The sequence below is a fragment of the Stegastes partitus genome, unplaced genomic scaffold, assembly GCF_000690725.1.
Source record: "Stegastes partitus isolate 25-593 unplaced genomic scaffold, Stegastes_partitus-1.0.2 Scaffold1968, whole genome shotgun sequence".
In the NCBI taxonomy this organism is placed as follows: Eukaryota; Metazoa; Chordata; class Actinopteri; family Pomacentridae; genus Stegastes; species Stegastes partitus.
Window position 1 is genome coordinate 56672 of NW_007579699.1, and position 22964 is coordinate 79635.

The following is a 22964-nucleotide window of genomic DNA, read 5'->3' on the forward strand; positions in this document are numbered from 1 at the left end:
TGTTAGCTTTATGTTTCCTAACAGTTTCCTTAAGTTTCTCTTATCTAACAGTGAACCATCGATGCAGGATGCTGAAGCAGGTGCACGCCTCCACTCGGTCCTCACCATCCTGTGTAGTGTTACTGGAGTCTGGCTGGCTCTGGCTCAGCTGGCTGATGCAGGAGGCACTGCGGCTGCAGGGGATGGTGGCCCTGCTCCAGCGGTTCTCCTCCTGCCACAGAGTGGAGCGGCTCATCGGGACTCGCTCGGCACTGGCGATGCTGCTGGGCAGGCAGGGGATGCTGCCTCCAGTGCTGCTGCTGGTCACCGTCACCTTAGCGGGGCCAGGCTCCTGGGTGATGGTCCGGGACGGAAGGAGTGGATGGGTAGAGGAGAGGACATAAAGGGAGGTAAGGTCACAGAGAGACTACGAAAAGGATCACGAGAAGGAAAGAGATTGAATAACAGTTAAAGTTTCCAATCATGTAGAAGCTGTAAAGACAATGATCAGACTCTTGGTTTTCTGTGGAACATGAGTTCACATGACTGGCCTGCTTTGGATTTTCTTTTTACATTTCAGTTGAATCCAATACAAAAGTGACTAAACTAAAGCTTTTATCATTGGTGAAATGATAAATTATGAAACAGAGAAGGAGGAAGCGTGGAAAGGAGCAACACATGGAAAGCTGGACAAAGAACAAACAGTCCATTCATGGCAAACGCACCTGTAATACTGAAAGATACTGAGGACAAAAAAAAACAAAAGCACAAGGACATTCTGCAGAGGTGGAACAGAATTTCCAGGATAAAAATCATCTTCATCTGATTAACGGATGCAAGTTCAAACACAAGTACAGCCGGTTAAAGCTGTGACGTCACCAGGAGATGCACAAAATCACTGAGGCAACAAGAGAGAGCAAGATTTCCGAAGCAAAGCGACCCTGAAAACAACAACTTCTCATCCATCGAAGTCCAATCACCACAAACATGCTGCTGTGCCAAGAATCACTCTTTCAGTATTGAGAGAGAGAAGGGAGGAAAAAAAGCATGACCTGATTATTCACCCTTCACCTTCACTGATTGGGATTATAGTACATGTCATTTATAAGGGATGAAGTTTCAAAGGCTGGGATTTGTAAAATTGAAGCAGGATAATAATAATAAAAAAAAGGTTTGGCCGAGCTGAACTCACTGGGTGTCCATTCATGTCTTCAGTGGAAAAACACTGGCTTGGAGTTACTCCACCCTGCCAATCACAAAAAGCCTTTGATGTTAATGCTCGGTATGTGCTGCTGATTACAATCAATACAGGAGAAAAAAGAATAATTCCACGAGGAGTCTCATTATTTTCTCTTAACTTTGGTTTCTTTCTTATGTTAATTCAAATTTAACTATGAAATAAAGCACAAATGCAGGATGTTAGGTCTTCTACTGCTGACGGGATGGCATCAGAATGTATTATTCTTTCAGCTAGAAGATGAGAAAGTCACTTTTTTTTTTTCTTGCACCCGAGGTCAGGTGATGGAGGGGCACTACCCACAAGGCAAACATGCCACAGTGCCCGGGTATTTACAACCAGCACATGTCTCCAGTTAAGCATGTCAAAGTGGGAGGAGAGCTTTCAGGTGGAAATGTGCTGCTGACACAGTGGGGTGTGGAAAATGTGAGGCTTGTTTGTCAGTGGCACCATATGTCACATTGTCATCCCTAAACAACCGAAAAGACAACGACAGAAACTGACAGTAGACAAGCAGTGAAAGCGTTCAGCCTGCTTCTACGGCCCGGCCTTGACCACGACAATGTTGTTTCAACTGATGCTCATTTCTCGCTCTCACACACAAAGTCTGCTTCTACAAAGTCAGTCATGGTCTGTACTAATAGTATTGTCTAACCCGTTGAACTCCAAAAACTGCCTGTTTGTTTGAAAGGCATATTATCTTTTCCAAAAAAGAAATGATACCATTTATCACAGAGAGAAACAGTAAGAACAGAAAGAAAACATCTGATTATCAGCTTCTCCTTGAACCACTCATCTGTGAAGCGCTGGAGAACTAATCTAGGTCTAAAAATCACAACATTTATTTTAAAAATTTGCAAAAAATAAACGTCTTGCTCTAACAAGATTCTGTAAAAAACAAAGATTAAAAAAATCATATCTGGGCTATTTGGTGCAACCGTGAAGCCATCAACAGTCAGATAACAAAAGTTCATGAACTGGGCTGAACTGCAGGCTGTGTTCACAAAGAGCAGACAGGAGTAGAAGTACAATATTTACAGTATGTAGATTCAACTCCTTTTTTTTTTTTTTTTACACCTGTATTAGTAACACCTGCAGGCACTTTGTAAAATGTTGCTTATATTGATTTGGATTTTTTTTTGTTTTGTTTTTTGTTTTAATAAAATAAATAATGTAAGAAACTCAACTTTCTTTCTTTTTTTTATAATTTAGAGTCTTTATTTTTAAGTTTTCCCTCCTTCCAGCTGTGGTTGTGCTCATCCATAGAGGTGTAGGACTTATAGTGCGGTGAAAACTGGACCCACAGTGAATAAAAATGTGACAGGAGCAAAAAAAAACTCTGAGGTTCTGAGGGTTAAAGCAGATAGAAGTGACATACTGAGACAAAACATGATCAGAATTTTATGCCATCTAAAAGGTGTTAGCAGTCCTACATGCTTACATTGATTTTACGTTTACATTTTTTTAACATCTAGGGGATTAATTAACGGACAAAAAGAAATACAGTGCTGCCCACTTAATGTCACACCGCTTTATAGAATATCCCATTTCTAATCATAAACTATCAAAGTCCTGAATCATTTCCTGTAAAACCTATAGTAAAACAGCCCCTTTACTGTCATAGAATGATGTCATAATCCCAGTTTCTGTCAACATTCCCCAAAACGTATACCAGGAATAACTCTGGCCTGTTTAAAGTCATGGTTGGCCGATCGCTGTGGCTCACGGGCCGAGCGTCGGTCATGTGTGGCAGATTATCACACCCTGGTCAGCCGCCGAAGGCAATGTGTTTGTTTGTCAGTTACCTGCTCACCTGAGATCTGCTTCACCGACTTATTCACACACTGTCTGACATTAATTAGGCCACATCAAAGAGAATCGTGTTGTTGCAGAGCATGTCGTCACTCATAACTGAACTGCTCAGCTGGTTAATCCTGATAAGTTAATCCTCTGTTTACCCTCTGATTAAGGGAAATAACTTTTATCGATGAGGTGGCTTTTCGTACCGACAAAGGTGAAATTTCACTGAAGCCAAACCATGAAGCTCTGTTTGAATAAACATAAATGTTTTCTTTCCTTAAATACTTTATTTGCCAAATACATGCTAAATACGTCCAATATAGACCATATAGATCGTACTAGTCCAGTACATAGGCTAGTTTTCACACCCAAACTCGCCGCCATCTTGAAGCCCACTTATTGGAATATCCCGGATATAGTCATAACTCCATCCTGGACCGATGGTGTGATAATAAACTGTAACCATTAATGCATGTCTGCTTATAAACACTGAACATACAGCGTCGTATGTACAGTATAAGACGGCTAACATAAGATTCACTTGGAAACTAAAACAGACAGACATCCACTGTGCTTGATTAATGCATCCCCCTTCAGACAGCACGGACCGACCCGCTGCTTGTTATTGTAAGCGGCAACAGCGTCGATCAGCGCCAGCGAAAATGTGTGAAGCTGCTTTCCGAACGATGCTTTGCTAATAAGACTCATTCGCACTGGTGCGTCCAAAAACATTTGTCACATCCTCACACTTTAAATGTCATTCGCACACCCGAGTGAAATGTTCACACTGCAGAGCCCTGGTTAGACATTAGGAACGGCACATTCGCAGAGCAGAGGCTGAGCCTTTCTCTCTATGCTGTCCGTGGGTTGTGGAATAAAACTAAATTACTGTAATTATATGAGGGTTTTGTCAGTGAGATGAAAAAAAAAAAAGGATCAAAATGGTCTCAGACAGTCCAACAACAACCTCAATAGGGATGAATAATACAACAGAATGTGAAGAGCGTGAGCAGGTACATTTATCCACACGGGAAAGTATGGCGCACAAAAAGAAAACAGACATAAATGACGGGAGACACAGTCAAGGTCATCGCTGTGTCACCGCTGCTTTTCTGCAAACGAGCCTGTTTGTGTTTGGCCCGGCAAGGTCACCGTCTGATCCAGGGCGCCGTCATTAGAGGAACCAGACAATGAACTTCAGAGAACTTGGTGCGCACTCGCCACAAATTTGGCCCGGTATCAAAAAAGGAGGTAGGGGAAGGGGAAAACCTGCATCCCCCACGCTGGGTGGTCTGGTACGATATTATTACATGATATGGCCATATTTCAACTTGCCATTGACACCATTATTATGGTAATAGGCTCTTATAAAGCGCTGTTATTTTAGTTCTACCTACCAGGGAGAAACTTGACAGCAGCACATGTAAGCTTGCACGGACATGAAAACTGCCTTTTATTTTACCCCCCCTCTCCCCTTCTTCGTGGGCTTTGTGTGTCTGAAGGATGTTCCATGAATGGCTTGATGCACTCCGCTCACCTTGCTCCCTGACTGCTGAATGCGACTGCGTTTCGGTTTCTGGTTGCTCATCTTTGTGCACGGCGCCCTTAATATCATCCGATCCACTGCCCTCATGTTTCACTATTCATTCTGGACACTTTATTGCTCTCCGAAGGGAAATTCTCGCTCCTTGCAAAAGCAGTAAATGAGCAAGGTCGGCTAATAAGCAGCGGCGCTGGGATTACGGCGGCCAAGTCGAAAAAAAGAAGTTTGCGTTTATGGGCTTAAATGTGCGTCTCATTAAGAGCGCGAGGGGCTCAGAGCTGTTATGTGTGAAATCAGAAAACGTTTGCTGGAGCTCCCTCGTGGACATTTCGACTTCTCCGGCTAAATAAAAAGTCAGCTCTGGGCCCGTAAGGTTAACAACACAAAGGTGAGACCGCAGCTGCCGGACAACACCAGGAAATTTATATGAGAGAGGATCGCTGAATGTTGCAGCTGTCATCATCATGCTTGTTTGCTCAGGAATATTTTGATAGCTCAGTAATGTTTGCTGCCAACTTAACCGAGTGATACTGTTTCCGCATCTATAAAACCAGATGCACATTGTTGGAATGCGAGCGTTGCTTGTGGAAAAATAGCAACTTGTAATTCGCGATCCGGTCCGGCCCCGCCAGCGAAAACGCCGCTGGAGCGTTTTGCTGCTGTATATCAATGACTGCTGCGGTTAAGTTAGACAAGCGCGAGGCATGCAGTCTATCGAGACTGACGCATCACGTGACTGAAGAATGCAAATATAGATGGTATAAACTGTGGAGCATGTTGCTGGCAGAAGAACAATGCATCTGTCTCCCTCCTTCTTCTGAGGGGGAAGAAAAGCTGGTGTAGTTTGAAAGGAATGAGAAGCCTTCGCGCTGCATATTTTCATAGCAGAGGTCATCCTTAAATATATTCTTTTCTTTGTTGCTGAGGCACTATTGCCACATGTGTTTCATTTCTAATGATATAAAGTCAAAGCCACCTCCTGAGGATCATGGTTGCATTCAGAAGGATCGGAATTGTTGCTCCGCTGAGTAGTGACAGTAAATATCAACGCCCACGAGGCCCTAAAATGAAGTTTTCCCAGATAATGCAGCATTCAAAAGCCCATTGATACACATCAGGAAAAAAACATCACTCTTCATGACAAAAAAAAAAAAACACACAACCTTTATCTGGCTGCTCATTACCTTTACCTTGTACAGCACATAAAAGCACTTCGCTGTGGAAAGTGTGAGTAAGAGCAATACCTGCTGAGTGGGTGGATCAACCTTGCGTTTTTTCTTCTGGTTCTGCTTGTTGGTCCTGGGGTACACAGTCAGAGCCTCCTGCCACCTACGAATAAGTCAAAGCGTTACTGGGACATGACAGACTCTGCACCTGTGTGTGTGTGTGTGTGGTGGGAGGAAATCGATAGAAGACACAGTTCTATGTTGCAAACAATAAACCCTGACGCTCGCCTCGATAAACGTGCCGTAAACAAAACGATGATAGTACAGTAAATTAAACGTCCTCGGCTCTCTGAAGAGTGAGCTAATGCGGCGAGAAGAAAAACCACGTCTAATCCCTTAAGTGCCAAACAAAACATCTCAAAGCCTCGTACAGCCCCTTTTAATTATCCGTTCTAATTTATGTTTTGCTTTTTATCTCGCGAAAATTTACGAGGATACTTATGTAATTAGCAGCTGTAACTCATCGGGGTTTCATCAAGCATTGTGCTTTGAAAACAAAAATATTGCGTTTAGCACAGATGATACACACTCCTTGGTAGATTTCGTAAAAATACACAACGGTATTACATGTTGTATATGTGAATGCTAACGTTTTCTCAACAAATATGCAGATGACTAATGTTTTTTGTTCACTGTTCGGGGTTTTCTTCGACTGAGACTAACGTGTCCGGAGTTTTGCCACCTTTAGAAAGCAACGCAGCCGTCAGCCTCCTTCTCACTGGCCCACACACATCTGAATTACATCTAATATAAACCCTTGATCCTGTGTCTACAAGTCCCATAAGTCACTGACTATGTTACAGATCACTGTGCAATGTTCTTTTTTTCTAATCCACCCACTTTGTAAAGAGTGCCGGCCTTTAGTGTTGCAGTGTCACAATATAAACTGTCACAGATGCAAACATGTGACGCAGTTCGCAGTGATTGACACGCGGCCCTGTTTTCACACTGTAATAATGAGTCAAATGGCATTTGAAAAGAGCTTAGCATAATCCGAAAAAACATACAAAATAATACCTTTTTTTCGCTGTCAATTAATGACAAGCTCGCAAGGGGCTAATAGGGCTGTGTGATGGCCTAGAACCGGCACATGGAAGCCAGATGATAGGAGCGTGGGAGGCGTACAGTGACAGAGCAGGTAGCATAACGAGGAGTGGGTGTTGTGAGTCACGGCTCCCTAAGAATAGCCGAGATATGTGTGCTACAGTCGGGGAAGGGAGAGAGAAGAGGGAATGTGCAGCAGCGGCGGAAGGAGGAGGAGGAGGAGAGGCTCGAGAGACGACTGAATTATGAAGATTAAAGTTTGTGTGTTGTGATCTGTGTCCGGCTGCACGGCGGTTTGCGAACGCAGGGAGAGGGGCTGGAGAGGGAACGGTTCAAGAATGTGCACTGTCACTGCAGCCTGAATTACAACTCCTTGAAAAGCACAGCCTGAAGGAGACAGCAGGGGGCAGAGCAGTTTTGGCTGCCACAGCAGCTGTGCACAACTATTCCCCTTCATCTCTGTCATCCTCAGCCCAAAAGACGGAGCAAGACAAACCCTAATGCCCATCTAGACCAGGGGTTATTCCATCTCATACATGCACAACATGTCTATGAGGACATCTCACCCATTGATGATTTCTTTGCACTCAGCCCGTATGAAATGCTCTTTCTCAGGGGTCAGGATGCACAGCGAGTTCTTCTGGCCCGTCCTGGACTCGCCGTCAATGACGTCGGAGCACTGGTTCATATTGATCGTACCCTGGGGTAGAGTGCTGGGCTGCAGGATCAAAGCAGAGAACACGCAGAGAAAGTGTTAAGTGGGGGGAAAGTGAACAGACGTGCACACAAGTCCCACCACATGGTCCGTCTTTCTCACACAATCCACCCTCGGCATCCATTTCCATGCCAAGCTTGGCACGCCGCGCACTGATAGAACAGTCTGTGCAAAGGCAAATGTTCTTGTTAGGGCTCACTTTGATATTTCCCTGACTTCAGATATGTGTCGCAGCATTTAAAGCGCAGTAATTACATAATTGCTTTACACGTGCAGCTTCGACGGCTCCGCTAGAAATAAAGCATTGCTCCGGCGAAGGCAATTTTAGACGAGGAAATTACACCGTTGCGCGCGACTATGTTGGACTCAGCATGAATCAATCCAGGCCATAATCAACACAGTGACAACAATGCACTTTTAGTAGCTGTGCACTATTTTTTGAACGAGTTAATGAAAGGGTGGCGTCTAGAAGCAGATGCATCCAAAAAGACATGAGATCGAATTGAACTGCTTCATGAATTACTTGGTCCGACTGCATGCTTTCCAAAGTCAGTGCAGCTTGTCTGCATTCTTGGTTGCTCTGCTCCAATCTACACACCTATGCTATATACTGCACGAGTAGAAAGGACCTTTGACAGGACTGTCTGTTCCATTTATAAACAGTCCAAGTTCAAGGGTTCACTACGCGGTTTTTAGTTTAATCTGTCTGATGCCTTGCCGTGAGGTGCAAGCTCAGCTACGCACCCTGACATGGATGCCATCTGTCAGCCATAAATAGCATAACTGCAGGACTTCCACAATAACACTACCTTGTGTACACGGACTTAAGGTTTCAAATGTAGGTTTATCTAAGTACACAATGGCTTTCAGTGCAACTACGGCTCATTTGCAATGAATGGAGACTTTCTAACTGAACTTGAAACGGATAAGATAATCTTGTTACAGTCCATTGCATTGCTTCACATGAACCTGCTGTACTCGTCGTGTAGTTGTTGTAAAATGATGCCTTTCAAAGTTCAACACTCATGCAAATGCATTCTTAGAAAGCAACACCTAAAGGAGGCAAATCAGTGCACACATGTTTCACACATGATCGGAAAACTGACATTTACTTCATCTGACCTCCAAATGACTCGCACACGCCTCGGGAGAAGCCTTGATAAACTCATGTTGACTGAGAGATTTGTATTTGTTCAATGAAGTAAGTGAGCGCTGCGTAACTAACTGAAGCTGTTTGAACAGCTTTTGGGTTCTACCTTCGCTGCACTAAACATGCAGACTGAATGACAGACACTGAAATACCATAGCAGCTCTCGGCTTTAAGTAGCAGGCCACAGATGATAAATTACAGCCCTCAGAGAATGGGAGTATATTAGGAGATAGAGCCGGACGCGAAATTAAAAGGTTAGCTGGTGACCAAATAAATCTGACTAAAGAACTCGATCTGTGCTGTGTAACCATAGCCTGTCAGCAGCCGAGCAATTTAGGCGTACGGACGGCCTCTAATGTGGACAGAGAAGTCAATGGTTACCAGTTTGCGGTAATCCCACCCTGAGGGCAGAGGAGAGGCCCCGTTTACGACTTCACGTTCAAACGTCACTTTCCTTCACATCTCCTTTACGAGTGTCTATATTAAGGATGCAAAGTTAAATATTGTTGGAGAGCGTGCTCAAGCCATAATAAATTTATCACCAACTAAAAGAAGTACAGTTTTTTATACACTGATAACACTGTTTTAAACCAAACACACGTGACATTTGCTGCATGAACTGGTGGCCACTTACATATTCGACTACAGTGCTGCCTACTTAATGTCACACGGCTTTATAGAATATCCCGTTTATAATCATAAAATATCAAACTCCTGAATCCTTTCCTGTATAACCTATAGTTAAACAGCCCATTTATTCTCATAGAATAATGTCATAATCCTGGTTGTTGTCAGAATGAAATTCCCCAAACCTTTGCCCGTTTAAAGTCATGGTCGGCCGATCGTTGTGGCTCATTGGCCGAGCGTCAGTCATGTGTGGCAGATTATCACACCCTGGTCAGCCGCTGAAAACAATGTGTTTGTTTGTTTGTCAGTTACCTGCTCACCTGAGATCTGCTTCACCAACTTGTTCACACAGTCTGACATTAATTAGGGCACATCAAAGAGAATCGCGTTGTTGCAGAGCATGTCGTCATTCATAACTGAACTGCTCAGCTGGTTAATCCTGATAAGTTAATCCTCTGTTTACCCTCTGATTAAAGGAAATAACTTTTATCGATGGGGTGGCTTTTCGCACCGACAAAGGTGAAATTTCACCATAAAGCTCCGTTTGAATAAACATTTCTTGATCTTCAAAGAAACTGCCAATTTGATCTTGAGAAAACGTTCCCATTTTGGCTTTATGTATGAAACCCCCATGTTTCGTCACACAGACACAATTTCCTCAGTGCTCTATCATGATTGAAACAGGCTTATCGGAATATCCCAGACATTGTCTTGATTCTATCCTGGACCGAGGGTATGATAATAAACGGGCAGCACTGTATAATCCTAAAGAGCTTCAACTTGTCTTCACAATGTCAGCTCTGGCCAGAAGTCATTAACGACCACAGAAGTTTCTGTCATGGTGCCCGTTGCTAGCTAAATACCCACAATGCTCTCTGCTTGCTAACATGGAACTGCCTGCACTCTGAGTGACCGCCTCCTCGGGTCGCTGCAATATCGACAAAACAGTTGCAGTATTCCAGTTCATTTAACAGTAAGAGGCTCCACCTTGTGGAACAACCAGGAATTACAGCTAATCTACAATACAGTTCCTAACATGAATGTCCTCAGTTTGCTCCTCTGTAATACATTTTTAATTTGTTACATTATCAACGGCAATTATCTGATTAAGAATGAATCGTTGACATCCCTAATCTGTATTGTAGCTGATAACAGAGTCAAGTTTGGCTAGCGTGAAGAGAAAAATCAGAAACTATATCTTAATATCTAGGCAGTACTATGGCTCTTGGTAAAATAACAGTGCCACAGGGCCGGTGACCATTGTTTTGGCTTAACTGCTTATGCCCACGCCTTTCAAATGGCCCGTCACCAAAGGGCTCTTGACATAAGGTGAGAGGCCAGGACAACAGCCGGGCTTGACAGACAGACGGACAAATAGACCTCGGGACAGCTGGGCGAGGACCTAGGCCTGCTTCAGACTGGGCAGAGAGACTGGCGTCAGCTTGACCTGAGAGCCCTGTCACTCTCAGACACAGAGAGAGCACCATGATTTGAAGACAGAGAATGAACAGCAGAGGGTGAGAGAGGAGAGATTAAAATCTTGAGCTGGTGGTCAAGGAGAGCAGCAGTGCAGCCGGGGAGCGAAAAAAAATAAAATAAAAGTGGCTTCTGTGAACTGTGACTTTGGACTGCTCGGCCATCTGTCTGTGTAAACACATCTAGAGTACACCACACATGTGGGCTTGACCTTGAGCTGGAGTCAGAGGAGGATAAACAGCGAAATATTTCAAATTCTGGGAACAGTTGTACAAGCAGCTTAAGCCCTCCGGTTTTATAATCACTGCATCGGATTCTGCGGGAAATAAATCGGGGACTGACAACTCTTTTGATTAAAGATCTATTTTCATAATGCTGCTCACCTCGGACGGGGATTTGAGCGCCCGTATGTAGGTGGCGGCAGAGTGGGAGTACAGTATCGCTTTAGCGCTGTGACAAGCAGCAGCACGGGACTCCTCTCACACGTGTGCGCTCTCCCAGCTCCAGCTCCGTGTCAGCTGAGCACCAATGCACGCCCCTACTCTGGGCCAGCCACTGTGGCTATAGCCCCCAGACCCAGGCCCCCCAGAACCCACACCTCTCTGTCACCTAACCCAGACCCAGTCGGCTCTCCCTGGGCCACCGCTCTCCACAATGGCCCCTTTGTGAATCAGCACCAGTTCACACAATGTGGGATTGTCAGCCGGCACAGTCCACAGAGCCACTCCTCCTGTTAACCCTCAACAAGGAAATAACCGAGAGACAAGAGGCCCAAACAAGTGTCCTTTTGTGACCGGAGCATGGAAATTATGAAGCCAGCATAAACTTATTCTTGTCTCTCAAGTTGTTCAGACAATAGTGTGAATGCTGTCTCGATGGGAGTCATTGAGCAGAGTCTCAGAGGGAGACGGAGACAAATCAGAGAAAGATTTGGTTTCTCTAGTCCAGTCTGGGGTAACTGAATGGGCAATTGCATGTGGCATGTCAGCTGCCATAATAGCAATACAGGAATGTTGTGTGTTATGTTAATTTACAACATATGTCATCTAAAGGTGTTTCACATAGTGAGTTGAAGAACTTACAAAATTATACGGATAAAACCCAACAAATCGAAAGATTTTTTTGGATTTCTTTTGAGCTGGCAACAGTAGGAAGAAAAAAAAAAATCTATTACCTCAGGCTCAGGGAGGGCGGCCATCTACGTAGACCAGTTGGGGTAAGAGTGAAGAGACTACATGAGGTACACACTGAACTATTAGTTTGATTAAAGACCACCTCTGAAATGTCCATATGGTAGTCTTTACAGTCTAAAGACAAGTCAACATCACCAACTAATGAGTATCGATGACCGATTTTCGATACACATATAAATTCACGCTTCCAGGTCTCACTCATGAGAACCGATGTTGTCAACTTGTGGGATGAGGAACTCGTACCATTATAATGTTCTTTAGAATTGGTTTCCGGTTCAAACATATATGGCGGAATTACTAAATACTTTAAAACGTGCCATTGCCAGGAGTAGTTTTACAGTGTTCGAGCAGAGTCAAAGGTGAGCTGGCATGCTCGAGCTGCAGCCAGCAGCGAAGGGCTGGGCGGTGAAAGAGGGCTTCATGGAGCCACACATTCTCAAAGAGGCAGCGGTGTAGAGTGAGAATCAAGGCACCGAATGGATTATTTTCGTGAAAAGAAAAACAGAGATGTGTTTTTAGCGGTTTAATCAATGACCAGAGAAAGACTTTACTCTGTGAGTATTCATTAACTAAACATTGATGTGCCACTTTTATTAGATTGTTTTTTTCCCCCAACAGGTACTACAAGTCCTAGACAACTATTAAACATTCAAAAACAATGAAAGCAAAAGCTAAAACAGTTTTATTGAAATGCCTGAGCCATGCAATCGGAGGGAACAGAGGCACTGTTCCCAGTTTGCACAATTAGGGAGAACAGGAGGTGCAACTGATTGAAACCACGGACCACATCACAGCCAGGATGCTATTTAAGCAAAGATTCTCTGCAAGTTCCACACTGCATCAAAATGCGAGTCCACTGCATACTTGAGGCCTGTCTCTGCTCTCTTTAACGTACACCATTTATATGTCTGTCCAGATGTTGGGTAGCATTACAACAGCGTTCATTAGGAACTAACGCTCTGTTTGGAAAGTGGTAATTAGCGAGCTTCATACATGCATGCATGTCTCTGTGCCCTTGGCTTCCTCCAGTCTTGGCCATTCCACAGCTTAGCAAAACATCCCATTCTCCCTTATGACACAGTGAGAGAAATATTTGCTTCTTTTGGCAGCTGCCTGATGGTCTACTTTCATTTTTGGTTGTGAAGCAAATTCTCTTCCTCTGCCATCAACATTTTTGGGTTTGACAGACTCATTTCTAGTCATGGAAAGCAAGAGTTCAGCTAAACTGAGTCACTTCAGAGCACAAGGGAATGAAACTGCATCAAACTATGCGACTGAGTCACAAGTTGCAAAATATTCTTCAGTTGCCTATCACTGTGAATACACCTAAAATATTGCTCAAAGGTCAAGTTGGTTATGAACACCTGTGTGCTGATGAGGAACATCTGTTATCTGGCATTCGGTGCCAGTTTGTCTGCCAACCTGTGCGGTGACAAATTCGAATGCTATGACTTCACTCGTTAAGCTACATTACTCTTCTGCAGACATGTAACAGCAGGATTGTGCAGCACTGTTTCCAAGTTCTTCACTCTGCATCCAAAGCCGTTTGACTTTGATCACTAAAGACGCCGGAGCCAAAAGGAAAGCTGATGAACTGGCACAACTTCACCCTGACTCATGAACACAGCCTAGAATCAGTTCTGTTCAGGGTCCATCCTCTGCTCATTACCAACAACAACAATTATGTAGTAAATCTTTCCATGGCAACAAAGGATAACAGGGGTAAACACACATTTTTGATACCGGTGAGCATGCCAGCAGCCAGCTGCGGGGAAACATCCTCAGGTGCCAGATGGATCGAGTCACCTTTGGGCTCGCTGCAAGGACGATCCAACCAAGTCCGCAATAATCATACAAGCACAGATATACATAGCAATCAGGCCAGGAAATAGAGCTGACAGATTGGTCATGGACAAGATTACAATCATCACCGTCCCAGAGTCCTCACCGTCCTGTAATTTTACCCCAATATCGAGACGACTTTAAGCCAGTGCAATAACACGGAGTCAGCTGTAATGCCATTCTTAACCTCTCTCTGTACTTTAGATAAACATATAGCTCTATAAAAATCAGACCGAGCCATATGGTGGATATCTGACATCTCCGCTGCAGGGCCAAGTACAGTCCTCCAGGCATTCTCAGATACACCTCACCCCGCTGGTATGCATTCAGGACGTTCAGATGGCTACAAAGCAACAGCGCTCCATCGAAGGCTAGAACACAATATTCTGAAGGGAAAAAAAAAAAAAGGACAGAAAAAATCACAACACCACACATTTCACACATATTTGTACCAGGTATTTCAGAGCTGGGTTGTGGGTGGTAGCGGTACTTCTCGTCTTATGGAGAATGGTGAGAGGATGTGGGTGGTTTAATGCTGCGTTAGGAGGACAGCAGCCGCCAAATGCAGAGGAGGAGGAAGAGTAGGGGGGAGGGAGGAGGAGGAGGGCGAGCTGGTTGATGAAGACCATTTTCTCTGCGAGTACAGCAGGATTCTTTTCAAATGGAGGCTCGGTTTGTGCTTGGTCAATCAGATGCAACCGTACCGGAGCCACGCGAAGCAGATCTTTGGCTGCCGAATGTTCTGGCAATGCTGCTAGAATATGTACACTACTGTGTGGGAACTAGATTAAACCATTTACCCGTGGTACGTGACGTCATTTCAGTGTTAATGTAATGTCTGCAATAATGATGACTGCGTAATGAAATAGAAGAAAAAGGCAGACAGAGTGTGAGAAATCCGTCAGCCGGTGTCTAGGTGGTGACAGAGTAGATGGGCTGGATGCAGAAACAGGTGCTGAAGTCGAGTTGGGTCATGTTGCCTTGGCTCCTCAGACAAAAGCTGTCTAAGGAAGAGTTACTGTCAGTGTCTGTGTGTGGTTTTCCAGGCAGGTAACTTTTTTCTCCCCCTTTCTCTGCAATCCAACTCCCTGTAATATTTGTCAAAGCTGCCTCTTCCCTCACAGCCAAAAGATATCAACGCATTCAGTTTAAATTTGTAATTATTCCTGTGCTCTTTATTTTCTTCTCTCCTTCCCATCTGAGATGATTAAAACCTCTGTTGTGTTTCGGTTTACACCCTCCACACTCCACTGTACAGTCAGTGATAGTTAATAGCTGCATGTGGACAGTGATTTACATGATTTCAGCTATGTTACGGTGCCTGTCACAATTATCTCATCGTTGCATCCTCTCTGTGCTGACCCGGATCATTATGCATAATCACGAAAATCGTTTCCGTTCACCTGCATAAAAACATCAGGATGAAATTAAGAGAAATGTCACATTTAAATGACTATTTCCACATCATTTTTTCACTGCTTGCACCCCGTTCGTCTGCTATGATTTAATAATACCAACTGTTTATCTCGCGGCTCCTAATGTCCAATATTTGATTGATTGCAATTCAGCGAGCATATATTGGCATCTCACGTCATGGACTCAGTTGTAAAGCCAAACGCCACGAGGACACTGGGGGCACATTTTGATTTTAAGCCAAATATAAAAGGAGAGTCCAATAACTTGGAGGAGAAGATTTGTTGGCTTTGCAGCAAGAAGGTGGTGGTCAGAGGCACCAATATAATCAATCTAAAACTATTATGGGCATAAAATGAATAGAAAAATATAAAAATCACAATTATTTACATGATAACTAACCATCATCTAAAATTTAATGATCCCTGACGACCCTCTAGTCGACTAATCTCTATATTAGGGCTGGGCTATGCAACTGAAAACCACAATATGAGGTCTTATTTAATGGATAATGATAATTAAATGATCTATTTTTGGTAAAGACCAGGAGAAAGAAGGTTTATTTTGAATTTAACCACCTTACTTTCAATTGAACTACTTCAGCCCAGTGATCAAGGCACATCGTACGAATCCCTTTGTGGCAGGGGGAGCACTAACGACCCATATAACGAGGGGGAGGAGCAACAAACCCCCAATTGAAACCAAAACTCAGGCGTTAACGGCTCCTTTAGGATATAAGTATCTGGATCTCCCAACTAGTCAGTCAGAACTGATGAAGCCTCTTGGATGAGAGGTGAAACGTCTTCAGGGAACTCAAACAAGTCCAGTTGCTACGATTAATCTACCAGAATAACCATGACCTGGATTACTGCGAAGCTTCACAGACACATCATGGATAATGTTACTCAACAATAAAAAGAAACACATATTTTAAAAAATTACATAAATACAAATAGAAAAGTATATTCACACCTTGATACATATTAAAAAAGAAAGCAACTACAACCTGAATGTGCATGAAAGGCACCCAGAGCGAAGCTACTACATCATGCTGATGTGGACTAAGTATCACCAGAAGGAAACCTCACTCCGACCTCCACGCCCAAAAGTCTTTAAGTTCATCAGTTTTCAGACCAGGCTGCCTGGAGTGCATCACCAGGTGTTGGGAGATACGCGTTAGTAGGTGTTTTGTGGCCGTAAAATCAGTCTCACAAGGGCAACCACTGGTCCTTGCCGACCGCAGCCTCCACTAGAGGAGGTCTGCAGGTGTAGAAGCCACTGGAGGCCCAGGCGGACATGGATTAGCCTGCCTCAGGAGACCTGCTGGTGCCACTGGGTGAGCTACGGAGCTCTGTTATCAACATATGACAGGCTGTTCATAAGCCATGGTAGGAGCACGCTTAGAGTTTGGATTTAGGTGAAACTACTGAACATTCTATCAAACAACTTTCTCATCGCTATGGACAAAGTGTCCATCAGCAGTACGTATCGCTCCTGTTTTATCAGTCCTGCTCTATATGGGATGAAGGAAAAACACCATCTGGAGACAAGAAGTTCAGCTTACATAAGAACTTAGCTGAATGTACAAATGCATGTTTCACCAACGCCACAGTCAGATCCTACATAAAACACATTTACAACAAGCACCAACACAAGCTCATTGCAGCTGCTGTCCAAGTCTAATAATGTTTGCTGGAAGGCCTCCGTATTAGACTGGTTTTAATTTGCAACACCACTATTAACAATTGTTGGTCTTAAAGTATGTTAATGTTCTCACTCACTGACTTCTAGAGCAGTAAACCCGAAAGCTGCAGCTCTGTGATCAGCTTTTGGCTCCACAGCAAAAAAAAAAAAAAAAAAAAGTTGTTATAAGATCACAAGGTGCGCCAAAACAGCAGTGTCTGAACTGCTGCAAATCCCATATGGTGCTCTGACACAGCACTTTGGAAAGTAGGCCAAGGTGAATAGGTACCCGCTCTATGCTTTGTCCCTAAGAGTCCAAATAAAAACTATTCTAAACAGAGACGAGGCACATAAATATGGCCAGCAACACAGTTCATAAGAAGGTAGTTTCAGCACCTCGGCGTACACTATGAAGAAATTACATAAGACCTACAGGGAGGCTTCAAATAACTCTTTGATAATGACTGCAAATCTGCCAAAGCCCCAGTAAGTCAACGCAAATTAGCCCATCAGGCCGAAGGGAAGGGAAGGGAAGGGAAAATGGAGGAGGGATAGGAAAATGTTCCTTTGGGAATTCAGCTGGAGTTTTTCCACAGGGCTGAAGAGCAGGTCCACTGGTTCACGCTTAACCTGTTGTTCCAAACTGGGCTGACAGCAGATAACTTTGGAGGAAAAAAGATTGATCGGGTCACAAAAGTTCTGAGGCAAAACGAATCCCATATTTCCGCATGTGTTCTACGACTGGTCAGTCTATAAAAAGTCAAAACTAGAACCACTACAGAACTCAAGCTATGTTTATGTATGTGTTCTGATATGTTCTCTACAAAGACATTCTCAAAATAGACCTATTGAAACCTTTCAGCGATACCAGATGAGCAAAAACAGTAAAAATGTGTCCAAACTATAATACAATTATACATCAACAAACTAATGGTTAAATCGCATGACAGTAATAACGTCATCAATCAGAAAAAAAAAATAATAATAAAAATAAAGTGGAATATCATTAAATATTTCTTTAACAAAAAAATGAAAAAAACTTGAATCAACATGTGTTTTTCTAACTTGCTCAGGTGCAATAGTGGAAAAATCCCTAACTGTGCACACTGCAGACACGTCACTGTTAATCATTTGTTCCCAAACTTGCCTCCTATCTGCTCTGAGTAAATGCAGCCTGGTGTTCAAACCAGGACAGCCGAAAGGTCTCTGAATTTTGGTCATGTGTCTGCTGGTTCAAGCTGAGTCACGAATAGCTTCATGGTTGCACCTCGGAGTGCTTCATTTTTTGTTTTTTACATGATCTAGTTACAATACACAGTGTAATTTTGGCAAATTTTGATTTGATTTTGATCCAATATAACAAATTTTGTTTAGTTTTGGTATTTTTTTTCCTGGTAAAAGCAAAAGGGACACAAAATATGTTTTTTTCAGACAATTTTTTTTTTTACAGTTTCTGGTTCTGGTAAATGGTATCATTTTAGCAGATTTGGGGAAAAAAAGAAGTTTCTTTCGAACACGCTGGTGGGTTTTGGGGTTCAGAGGGTTAATAAACATTTATCACTGTTAAAGATGGGTTGTGTACAATGTCTGCTTCCTTTTTTTTATGGAAAAACATTGCACATCCCACATTACATGTAAGTAAGTCAATATTTTAATTGCTTTTCAATTCATTACATATTAATCTGTTCTTAGTTTTTTCCTATTTAGTGGTTAAAATGTCAAATCTTAAGAGGAGATATCAGTTAACTGTCCATCCATCGTCAAACCTGACATCACAAAGGACAAACCCACAGTCCTGGTGAGGAATCAAGAGGACGTCCGTGACTGTAGCGTTACATGTTTCAGAGAGACTACAGGAATCGCTACCCTTGTTTCTCGACGAGGCGACAGGAATAAATTCGAGAGTCAAAAAGAAAGAGGAGGGATGCTTTGTCGCTTTTCTCAACAACGAATGGTCACATTAGCGTGAAGGAGCCCAGATACTGAACCGTTTTGTGGGCCTACATCCATACCCAGGGAGTTTTCACATGCCATCTTGGTTGTTGTTTGCATCCCTCCCTTGGCAAACCCAGCAACCGCACGTTACATCATCCACTCTGTTGCTGCGAGACTCCGCGCTATACACCCGGGTGCATTCCTGTATTGCATTATATTTCCAGTATTCATTTATCCTTTCAGAACTTCTACAATCTTGAGCAACTGTTAGAGAACAAATTTCCTGCAGAGATGATTGGATGTTTTTTTAGGGAGACGACGAATTATTTTGTTGCTTTCTCTTTAAAGCCCGAGAGAAAGCACAGAGGAGAGAAGACTAAGCTGATTAGGGTGCTGTGGCTGGAGGTAGGCCAGTCCATAGCTGCTGGAAAAGGGAATTTTGGGCCAGATCCTCAGGAGGCTGGAGTGGGTTATTAAAGAGAGAGTGGCTCACCCAACAACAATTAGCAACAAGCCAAAACACTTCAGCTGCAGGTAATGTAGATTTTACAAGCATGTCCTACTTGTGAAATGTGAGCGAAGGAAACATTTTCACCTGTGCATCACATAGTTGAAGCTACAACCCACCCCACATGTACACGTCTTCCCCTTGCTGTTGTATTTATGCGAGTTGTCGCCACGCCCAGCTCCAAGGCTGCACTTTCTTTCTAAATATAACCCGGCTGCAGACCCCCGACCTGAACAGGTGGTCGGATTGGCGGGTCACCAGCCCGAGGTGAAAGGCTAAAGGTCGCCCAATACAACTGCACCTGTTGCAGCTCTGAAAGACGCTGGGCTGCAGCTGTGGCCACTGCAGGCTATCACAAGGCAGCGGCTTGTTAGGCGCTCCATCTCGGGCCAGGTTACCGCTGGGCTTCATCCAACTGTGATGTAACTAATCAAGCCTGCCATCCATCCCTCCAACCTCAGAGCTCCACGGAGTTAAAACGGGATTCTCGTTTAGTTAAGCTGTGTTCTAAATGATACACTGTGAATATACACCGATAGGCTACAGTGGTGTTTCACAAAAGCTGTATTTTCACTTTCAAAAATGCCCCTAAACCCCCCACTACTGCACACGCAGACACCTTCCCACCTTCCCCACTGTTTTATTAGTGCCTGTCTCGGAGCTGGCTCACCCCTCACCCTGATACTTTAAATGAAACCTTTTGTCAGTGTCCTGGCCTAGTGTTTAGAACAAACTGAGCGAGCAGTCCATCAGGCCCTGTTTGGCTTTATAGACAAGGGAGGGTTTTTGGGGGGGGTGAAAAAAAAAGAAGTTACACAATACTGGTGGGCTTTCCTCTCCAACGCTTTATTGGCCAGACAGGACTGGAATGGAAGATGGAGATACGAGAGAGGATAAGTGAGAGGTAAAAAGGATGGGAAAGTGAATCGGAAAGTAAAAAAAAATGAGGACCCTGCAAAGTGAGAGTGGACACCGGTTTAGCCAAAGCCTCCTGGAGCCTTTCTCTGGTTAATGAATGGCTGGAAATCATTAAAAAGAACAAGAAGCAGGGTACAAAGAGAAGGATGGTAAAAAAAAAAGACACTGTGGGGGAAAAAAAAAAAGGTCTTTTAAGGACTCCTCACCACGGCGCAGCAATGGACCACCGACAAGAATTTAGCTCAGTCATATTCACCAGGACAAACCTGAAAGCGAGCTTCCATCAGCCGGAGCGAGATGGTGGAGAAACAGGAAACTGATACCTTCTGAGGAACCATTATTCCTTCACTATGAGCAATATGGTTGTATTTTACTCAAGGTGCTGATAGACCTGATGCCCTACGTTAAATGCTTCTGTCCTCGGCCTCATGCAGCAGTGAACACCGATTTAATAATAGAGCCTGAGGTTGAATGGAAGGTCAGCCTCCTCCTGCTTACTGTCTACATCAGCTTAAGCTCAAAGTTTAACTCTGTGAAACCCAGCAGCGGCTTTACAAGAAGTGTTGTCCATAAAAGTGCATCATTTATCATAAACACAGAGAATCATTATTATGTTTTTAACTTTCTGACAGTTATTGAATTACTCATCTGTGACGTCCCATTTAGTCGGGAAATCTGAGCTTTAAATCAGAGTAAAAGTCACTTCTTTAAAAAATAAATAAATAAATAAATAAACAAAAAATTTGAAGAATCAGACCTGGTAGAAAAAAATAAATAAATAAAATACATTTTTTTAAATATAAATAAATAAATAAATAAATAAGTAAATAATAATAATAATAATAATAATAATAATAGCAGCTAATTTCCAACCAACAGTCACTTGACAAAAATTCATAAACAAATTTGAAAAAAAAATGGAAATAGTAAAATTTCTATTGTGTGGAGAGTCACATTTTTTAACACCTGTGGGCGCTTGGAAAAAAATGCTAATGTTAATTCCGCAATTGTTTTTGTTAAATAAGAGAAAATATAAGAAATTCTACTTTCATTTTTTTCTGTTTTATGGCATTAGCGACTTAGAGACTTAGACTGACTTTATTAATCTCCAGAGGGCTGCTACAGCAGCATCAATATTCAACAAAGGGGGGTAAACAAAAGCAAAATGACAGCATAGAATATTAGGGTAGGGTATAAAATGAAGGTAAAATAACATAAGATGAAAAATACAGAAAACATAATACAGAAAGAAAAGTCAACAAAATGTACAAGAACGTACAAGAGAGATACAGAAATGTGCAAATGATAAACGCTTCCATGTGAAAATGACGTAAGTAGATAAGTTTACAGATATAATGAATGACGTTAGAACGTAGAGTCTGTAAAGTGGTTTTATCAGCAGGTAAAGTGATAATAAGCTTTGACATACTCCACAAAGGGCAGTTTTAAGTTCCTTCAACATCCAGCAATGGTTGTGTTGTTTCCATAGAGGTGAAGGTGAAAAATGAGCCACATGGAACAAAAAGAAACTGCCTGGGCGTCACAGGGTTAACTAAAACCCTAAAACTAGAGGCTGTGAAGAGCGACAAAGTTTGAATTTCTGTGTCTGACTTGTACTAATGTGTCATTTCACATCCAGATCTGTATAATTTAATAACTTCTGTCCCATCTTTAAAATGCCCTCTCTGTGTCCTACCCCTCTAACCACCCGGCAGAGAAAATTTTCCTGCTCATCCAGTCAGAGAGGGCGATCATAGTTCATTTTTTCAGAGTGTTTGTGTGTGCATGCTGGAGAACAATGCTGTTTTATTGACTGTAATTTGAATTTAATAAGAGTAATTTGAGGGCCATTATTTTTAGACTCATTAAGCCCTCGGGCATTGGAACACACACGCACAATAAATGGGGGGAAAACGGTGGACGAGAGGAGGAGGGAGGCCGGTGAGAAAATATGAAAATGTATCCCTGTTGGTCACATTTTTATCTCTGGGAGTTTACAACAAGTAGAAAACCACAATTAATTTTAGGTTTAAATCAGCAGGGATCGCTTTGGTTCTCTGTGTACAAGTGAAAGTAACAGTTCTGAGTTACCCCGGTTTAAAGATAAACACAATAAAAGTGACAAATGGTGGTGCCATGCGGGATAGTGGCTCATACCCAGGCTAACCTCAGGAGTTTAATGTTTAGAGAGCAGACTTGGTCGCGATCCAGGCAGTTACAGCACTTCTGACTAAATAAATGGAAATATCCAAACAGTGGACGAGAGGGGGAGATAAGATTTTTATCTCAGTCACATCCGGGATGATGTGGACACTAAAGCAGGAGCAAAAACTAAAAGAGGAAGGATAAGACGACACTGGAGAGTCGGGCCAAAAGCGAGACGCAGAGCCGGATTGATAATTTATCAAGTGAGAGCGCAACCCTGGCTCATCATTCATGAGCCTGTGTTCGGTTTAGTCCGTTTGCTCTGCTGGTAATAGCAAACTCGTGTCCATGCCAGGACTCGGGACACATGGAGCGGGTCACTTGGTGGACGCTCTGGTTAGCGATCAATGTGTGCGTGTCGTGTCACAGCAGCGACAGGTTGTAGTTAACGCTGTCAGATCGATCATCTCTCATGGTTTCAAACTGAAACTCTCTGATCTCACAGGGAGAGGCTGAAACGTGTGATGCTT

General features: G+C 43.1%; 1 protein-coding gene across 1 annotated transcript in view; it reads right to left on the bottom strand.

Moving 5' to 3' along the window:
- The window catches only part of LOC103373394 (myosin phosphatase Rho interacting protein), a 61547-nt gene that overhangs the window by 25217 nt on the left and 13366 nt on the right, over positions 1-22964 (bottom strand). The window contains exons 4-6 of the mRNA XM_008303267.1: positions 7396-7547; positions 5804-5888; positions 106-331 (exon numbers count right to left, since the gene is read on the bottom strand). Of these exons, the coding sequence (XP_008301489.1) occupies positions 106-331; positions 5804-5888; positions 7396-7547 (463 nt within the window). The remainder of the gene's footprint in view (positions 1-105; positions 332-5803; positions 5889-7395; positions 7548-22964) is intronic.